The 8,295-nt window shown below is 33.5% G+C and overlaps 1 protein-coding gene across 1 annotated transcript; it reads left to right on the top strand.

Annotated features, from left to right (window-relative positions):
* The first annotated feature begins 256 nt into the window (after positions 1-256).
* Positions 257-5,744, top strand: LOC134527090 (holotricin-2-like). Its single transcript, XM_063359441.1, has 3 exons — positions 257-339; positions 1,973-2,140; positions 3,187-5,744. The coding sequence occupies exons 2-3, from the start codon at positions 1,991-1,993 to the stop codon at positions 3,466-3,468; spliced, it is 432 nt and encodes a 143-aa protein (XP_063215511.1). The 5' UTR covers positions 257-339; positions 1,973-1,990; the 3' UTR covers positions 3,469-5,744.
* Positions 5,745-8,295: the final 2,551 nt, after the last annotated feature.

Below are 8,295 nucleotides of genomic sequence, written 5' to 3'. Positions count from 1 at the left end.
AAAGGTGCAAGAGCCAAGGGGATTCACTTCCCGCCAAACCCCTGAAAAACCCACTGTGCGGCCTGTGCGGCCTCGCTGCACACGGTGACGCGACGGCGGGCGACGGCAACCCTGTGACCTCGGGTTATCAGCGCTGATTGCTCGGCTATGAACTTCGCAGAAACCCCATCCTCCCACAGAGGCAGGGGATTCACTGGAGTATGTTTTCACAACGCAACAATCATCCGTAACTTCCCCCTTCCTTCACGAGGATGTTTCTCCAGCCCCGCGAATATATAAGAACACTGCTACTGCCATGGGTTTGTAGTTGATCTCCAGACTCCTCTGTATTTACTGAAGGTGAGTGAATCTGGTGCAATAGCGCTTCTAACGCTTATTATTTAGAAATATTACAACCGAAATTATTAAGCTCATAATTTATTATATCAAAAAACATTTATTTCTCAATTTTAATTTGATAGGTACTATAAAGATATATGGAATGAAACAATAATGATAATTATTTGTTTAAAATACTTTATATTGCAATATGTATTTGCGAATTGCTTTAAAATAAATTGTGGTGATAAACCGAGCTAAAGTAACATAGATATCTATAACTTTCTATTTTTAATATTCATTTGTTAGTTGATTTATTTTGCATCTCATCTGCAAAAAAAAATTAAGTTTTACAAGATAGGAATTTTCATTAACACAAAGTTTTATGCAAAACATAATTTAAAATAATCTATTAAGAAAATAGAAGTTAGAATATTCAATGCTTACAATTTACTATCTCAATACTGTATTCGTATTTTTTTTAAGGTGACAATATAATGTACAGTAGTTACACACATTGGTAATATCTAGTAACATAAAAAGAAAAATGATATACCAAAGTTAATTTTTCTTTTAACTAATACGTACCTTATCTGATGTTTTTTTATGTTTTAAAAAAATATTGACAATGAAATATTTGTATGCCGACGATAATATTCCCTGAATTTAATTTTTATTTAGCCCTCTTTAGCTCCGAAAAGGATTTCAGTGATCAGTGCAACACAAGATAAGGGGTCCTGATTCCTGAAGGTCACAAGGTTAAAAATATTTAGGGAAAGATTTACAAATTAAATTGAATCTATTGGGGGTACTGGGACAACACAAACAATAAATCCTTGGGTAAGAATACGAACCCAGTATTACAGTGAACATTATTTTTAAGTAATATATCTGTCTTTATTTAAATGTACAGATTTGCTTATAACTAATTTTTTTTCCAATTACAAAATTTGAAAAAAAACTAGTATTCGTAATTTCATTTGTATCAGTGGAGGGGTTGTGGGAAGAAGTGTTAAAACAATTTTTGGCCACAGTTTGCTTTAACATTCTTTCATTTGTTGGTGGGTATGAAAATTTTTACACAGGATTATGGGAGCAGGATGATAATATATGTCCCCCTCCCTACATGCGTTAACATTTTGTCAAAGCTTTGTGACCTCGAGCAGTGCTTGGTCCATCCCTGGTCGGCTCCAGATGTCGGCCCTGCCTGTCTGGAGGCACAGCATTGCGCCGGGTTTAACATGTTAAATAATGCATGTCTATGGAAATAGTGTAATTAAAAAAGTATTGTTGAAATGCGGATTAACGAAACAGACCTCTATGTAAAAGGGATGGTTCAAGATTTTTATTTTAATAGACTGAAAAGAACTGGATAGGAAGTATCATGACAATTCCGTCATGAAGTGAGTATTAATAAACAACGATTATAGCATTACATCAACAAAAAATAATTCGTTTACATGTTTTGCTATTCAGATGAGAAATGGAAGAGGGGATCGTTCTTATGACTTCAATTATGATCCCGGTAATAGTGGGCCCTCCCTGAGTCTAAAGCACCTAGCAGTATGACCACGACCAAGTGCAGGGATGCAGGGAAGGGTGCAAGTGTGTATTGTAGACCGGCCGGCGGAGAGTGAGTGGGGCTGTCCTGCAGACTCAACGAGGCTCGACCATGCAGCTGTCCGTCCTGGTGCTGTCCGTGGGCCTCGCTCTGTGCGGGGCGGTGCCACGCTACGAGCTGCCCGGACCCTGGCCGGCGACCCATCAGGGCCCCTTCCTGGAGCGCGAGGAGGCCGCCATGATGCCGGCGGAGTTACTGATGGTCAGCTCACGACACCCACTTTCTAACATTCATCCACTGAAGGTCGAGGCAGTTAGGTTCTTAGTTGTTTATATAAATCCAGTCAAATTAAAAAAAAACAACTATTTATTTAATAGCACCGCTAATGCTTATTCTACATCCTTGGTTAATGTTTCACCAAATACATCAAATTTGAAGACAGGCATATTTACGATTATGCAGATTTATACAGTGTTTCTAAAAACGTAGGGGACATCTTCTTTTGAGAAAATATTGGCTAAATTATAAAAGCGCTTACTATATTTAATTAATCATGAGTTTCACCATTGGTCAGGAAATTATTTTTATATTTAAATAATAATAATTTGGTTTTATAAAACATAAAAATTGTATATACCTACTATTTGTTTAATGTAAATATACATTTATATATTTTTCGTGTATTTAACATAAATTAGTAAAAATTAATGGTTTAATTTTAACAGTATTTATACATCACTGAATTATTTAGTTGAATTTTAAATGAATAAGAATTTAAGATTTTTATAAGACATATAATTAATTTATAACTCTTATAAAATATATGTTGGAACCTAAAAAACTGAATTTTGCAAATAATACTATGCCTCTACCTTTAATAATAATGTACGAAAAAATTAATAGTTATTAAGTTAACATTCGATATGGCACCAAAACATGGATTATGAAAATTACTATGCTTTATATTAAAAAAATTTAAATTATTAATTTGGGTGTCTGTGTTTAAACTTAAAGCTTCGTTTAGTTTTTTCATTCTGCACTGAACACTGAAATTTATTAGTTATAAATGTAATTCATAAAGTGAATTTTATTACATATTTTAATGTTGTATAGAAATTATTTATTAATAAAAACAAACACCAAAATTAACACTGATAACATTCATATATTACTCTTATAAAAATTAAAAAATGGAACCTAAGGCCGAGAAACACTTGTCCGCGCCTGATCCGTGTGTCATACGTGCGGTCTGTCTCACGGCTTCAGGTCACTGTTCCCTTACAAGCTAAAAGGGTCGCTCTGCGCAGGCGCGGGAGAGGCCTCGCCGCTCGCTGCAGCCAGGCGCGCCGCAGTACCCGCTGCCCGGCGCGCAGCCCGCCCAGCGCGACAACGACGTGGCGGTGTCGGCGACGAGGGAGCGCGGCGTGGGCACCGTGGTGGACGCCCAGGGCCGCGCCAACGTGTGGCGCAGCGACGACGGCAACACGCGCGTCGACGCGCACGGCCGCTGGACGCGCGTGTACGACGGGCCGGCGCGCGGCCAGCGCTCGCACAGCGCGGGGGTCGTGTTCTCGCACCGCTGGCGCTGATCCTCGCCCGTGCACAACAACACGTGTGAACACATACATCTGCCTTGCTGCAGAAACATTGCAAAGATAACTTTTTAATGTGTCTAATGTAAACCTTGTAGAGATACGTTTCTGCACTGTTCTTAAAATTTATTATTATCTTTCAATTAAAAAAAAAAACTTTTCACCTGTATGTAACTGCAACATTAATTTTAAGAGACACCATCTGCTATCCATTGGAAACATCGTAAAAATAAATTAACCGTTATTTCTTTATGAGCATAAATCCGAAATATTGCAAAAGAATACAATTTTTCATTTCTGCAATGTACCCGAGTTGTTGAGATCTTGTTTGGAATTTAATTGCAAGTCAATCAAACGAGCACAAATAAAAAACTGTTAATTTGTGTGAATTTGCAAATGGGTAATGTTGCAAAATTTGACAGTGTTTAAATATGATTATGTAACATTTTTTTTCTTTTGTATGAAACATATTGTGATTTATGAAATATGACAGCAATAGGAATTCACAAGTATTCACAGGCACCAATTTTAATGTGTGGAGGGGTGTGATACTTACGTTATAGTTTTTGTCACAGGTCAAAGAGTAAATAGTTCAAAATAATTTGGTCCTCCTTGATTCGGTGCCAATGCTAGCTTACGTTTTGCGGTATAACTTCAAAATTCATTTATTTATTACAAACACGCAATGACTTGATGTAAGTTTTTGGACATACACCATTGCTAAGAACTTTTTCTGTTGAAGAAAAACTATTAAATAAAATAAATAAATAAAAATAAAAATAAAAATACTCAAAAAAAGATACAAAAACACACAAAATTAAGCAAACAATTGCTGTTGTCAACAAGGATATGAACACCACAAAATATTCCGAAACAGGAATATGGTCAGCAAACAAAGAAAAAACAAAGAAAAATGTACCTGTGTTTCCGTACCATGTGCGTCTCTGCCTGAGGACGGGAGCAGATAGCAGTTCCCGAAACGTCGCTTGTTTCTGTTTAGGTAAAACTATTGTATTTGTTTGTTTTTTCGTTTTGTCATGTTTTTTGTCTCGCTTCAACTGTTGTGCTGAATTATTTTGGGTTTCAATATTTTTGTGTTGTCATCATTTGTGGGGATTTTTTCGTTCTCTTAGTACATTTTTCTTTGTTTTTTCTTTGTTTGCTGACCATATTCCTGTTTCGGAATATTTTGTGGTGTTCATATCCTTGTTGACAACAGCAATTGTTTGCTTAATTTTGTGTGTTTTTGTATCTTTTTTTGAGTATTTTTATTTTTATTTTTATTTATTTATTTTATTTATTAGTTTTTCTTCAACAGAAAAAGTTCTTAGCAATGGTGTATGTCCAAAAACTTACATCAAGTCATGCACTCCCATTGCACAAATCTTTTAAAGATAACACAAACACGTAATGTAGCCCTACAGAATAATTATTTCAATGACTGGCAATAGTTTGACTGTTGTAATTGCATATACGTGGATAGATCAAGAATAATCCTTAAAGTAATAATTACAATCTTGTTTCAAAGTTTTTGTTTGAAAGAAATTTAGATACAATTAAAAAAATATTTTAATTTGATATTTACGACATTATTAAGTTTCTAAAATTTATTCTAAACCATCTACTTCTGGAAATATTTCTGTACAGATGAAAAACCGCACTTTTTCCAATTTTTTAAATATTAGGAAAACGATTTGTCACTTCGGTTCCATTGACATTGCCCTGTTTGTGTTTGTTTAGTAAAATTATGTTTTAAACTGTCATATTTTATGCATGATAAGGTTACTAATGTACTATTTTGCAGGAACACTATTAGTCCAATTGAGCTCTTAAGTTAGACATAAGATATTTAATCTTTATAGATAAGTTTGTAAAACTTTGGTAATTCTTGTATATGTTCGTATAAATATTTAATAAAGTGAAATGTAATGTTTAGTAAATGAAAAAAAAGGTTTTATGTCTAAACAAGGGCATTAATTTTCCTTTGAAACATGCCAATGCTAGACTCAGATATCTAAGCATTCTACCAGAGATAATACATATATAAATTTTATCATACATTTAAATGTTTATTTAGGCTTTAAATTTAACTGAAAGTGAGGCTGAAGGAGGAAGGAAAAACTATTAACGTGTTACAAGTAATTTTCTTGGGAAAAGACCCAATTTTTGTACCATAAAAAATTATTCTTGTATCGAAAGATACTTTTCAATTTTTTACACTTATTGAAACTTCGCATTACATATACATAATACGGTATTTAATACCACTAAGTTCCGTTATATATCTACGCCTAAAATTTTTTAACTTAAAATCAAATTACTTGAGCTCGAAATGGTAAAGCTTCTACACGGAATAAATTTATATTCTTGAACACTTCTGTTTTTACTGGATTACGTCCTTGATTTCCATTCGTGGCATATTTTATATTTTGGAATTATATTTATTTAGTCTTTAATCACTGAATCATTCTGCGGAATATATATACACACACTACTATTAGTTTTGTAAAATGAGAAGTTTTTAAACGCACATAAAACACACATACAAAAAAAAGCTTTAATAATTGAAGATTTTTACCCGAGGTGAATACCAATTAAACTTCGTTTGGAAACCTTCCATTATTTAGATTTGCCATACAGTGAATTTCTCCTTGTTACTGCACTCTCACACAGATCGTAGCAGCGATCGAGCAGAACGTGTGTCTTGTATCCATTCATCGACACCATGGTAGTACTTCTGGTTAGCTGCGTCGTTACGCTTTTAATTGTCAATTTTTTTTATTTTTTTTTACATAAAGCAGGAGTTTTGGCCCGAAAAATTTGAATGAGGTGTGTATAAAGCTATGTTAATATATGTAACTATAAGTTTATTGCTGAATAAGTTTTTTTTTTTTTTTTACTTTTTTGATGTGTTGTGAATCTTGTGACGTACAAACATTATAAATGAACCGTTTTCTTACTGCATTCCTTAAGTGCGTCATCTTTCCTTCAACATTAGTAAAGATGCCGAGCAAAAATAAAGGCGAGATACCGCAGTGCCAAAAATATATTTTTTAAAATTATATACTTGCGAATAGCTACAGATAATTTTATTTAATGTTGATAAACGATGTCATGTTTTTAATGTTGGTGAATAGGGATTCCCTCTCATTAATCAACCAGGTAAAGTGTTAGCAAACAAAGGTTCTAAAAATTTCCTCACAATGGCACTTAAATAAAAGGGGGAAAACATCACTTAAATAGGAAGTTTTAATGCAGAAGGAAGATACTTAACTCCTGTAGGTATAATAAAAGGTGAAAGCAAAAAACAGGAGTTGTGTGAAATGCTATCTGCAGGTTCACATGTGTACATGAATCCAAAATCATCCTACATAAGTGTTGAATTTTTTCTTTGATGGTTTAAAGAACATTATTTTCCAAGAAAACTAAAAGGAAAAACATATTTTATTCTTGATGTACATGCTTCTCTTGCTTCTCTCTTTTTTTTTTTGAGAAATTTTTTAAGAAGGCGGTGTTGTATTTGGTTTGCCTAGTCATAGAACACAACCACTCCAATCACTGGATCGCTCGTTTTTTCGGCCTTTTGAAGGTAACAAAGAGGCTAGCATGTTGATGCGGGAGCATCTAAGGTGAAATATAATCAGATATCAAGCAGGACAGCTTGTTGGTAATGCATGGAAAAAAGCTGCCACTGTTGGTTATGTTGTTTCAATATGAGGCGACTGGAATCTTCTCTTTTAAACTTAATGCAATTGCCGACCATTATTTTTCAATTTCTGATGCAACTTCAGCTTCTGTAAAAACGGAATGTAATCAATTTGCTCAGGAGAATGTCGAAGAACTTCATGGAAATAGCCCTACGAATGCTCCTATTATCCCAGACAGGCCTATTCAGTCACCAGTGCCCTCTAAAATTCCAATTGATATCTCATTCCAGTGTAAAACATATCCTACACTCTTTACGTTTAAAGAAACTCCAACAAAGTATCGCCATCAAAAAAGCCCACTAGCACAACTACCTCCTTATCTGAAACGATGATTTTAACAATGTGCACTGATTCTTACCATAAGAGAGAATTTAGAAACTTTGAAAAGGGAAAACCAAACTTTAAAAAAAATTAAAGAGCTGCATCTCTTCTCATTATAAATGCATCGCTTCTTTATGTTACATTATTCTGATGAAAAAACAAGCCCTAAAAGTTGTTTTGTTATTTTTAAACATTTAGTTATTCTAATATGAATAATAATTTTTTCCTGATAAAGCAAAAATATGTAGTTTATATAACATTGTGTATGTTAAATTATTATCAAATAAATATTTTTCTACTGTTAATTTTCAAAATATGCGGCGTTTCTGATGGAATCACCCCATATTCTCCCCCAAAACCGGCACAAAACTTGACCTATGAAGAATTTTCTAGAACACATAGTTGACCAATTTGTTACATTAGTTTTGATAAGTTATAAGTTAGTATAATATTTGCTAATAACCGGCGTGTTCGTACACGTCAATAAATTATTGATATTAAAAGAGTTTAAGAATGAAAATTTCTAAATGGTTTTTAAAAGCCTTTTTTTACTATCAGTAGAGATAATTATGTTATATTTAAAAGTTTTCATTTAGAAAGTTAGAGGATGTATTTTACTATCATGAAACTAAACCTTATTATCATTTCTGGAAGAAGAAAAATAAAATTTTTTTTTAAAAAACTCACATATTTCATATGAATTAAGTTTATGCCAATGTTTACACTAACACTTTTATTTACTGCATTTAGAATTTGCTTAAAATAATCAAATAATTTCCCTTTGAAAATATTGTCG

Source organism: Bacillus rossius, chromosome 1, assembly GCF_032445375.1.
Source record: "Bacillus rossius redtenbacheri isolate Brsri chromosome 1, Brsri_v3, whole genome shotgun sequence".
NCBI classification, from domain to species: Eukaryota; Metazoa; Arthropoda; class Insecta; order Phasmatodea; family Bacillidae; genus Bacillus; species Bacillus rossius.
The sequence above is the reverse complement of the archived record's forward strand: the minus strand, read 5'-3'. Positions and strand labels throughout refer to the sequence as shown.

Bases quoted from the DNA above. Each gene is read 5' to 3' on its own strand.
- LOC134527090 (XM_063359441.1), top strand. From the start codon at position 1,991: ATGCAGCTGTCCGTCCTGGTGCTGTCCGTGGGCCTCGCTCTGTGCGGG. The intron at 2,141-3,186 runs GTCAGCTCACGA...CGCTCTGCGCAG, and splicing joins TGCCGGCGGAGTTACTGATG to GCGCGGGAGAGGCCTCGCCG.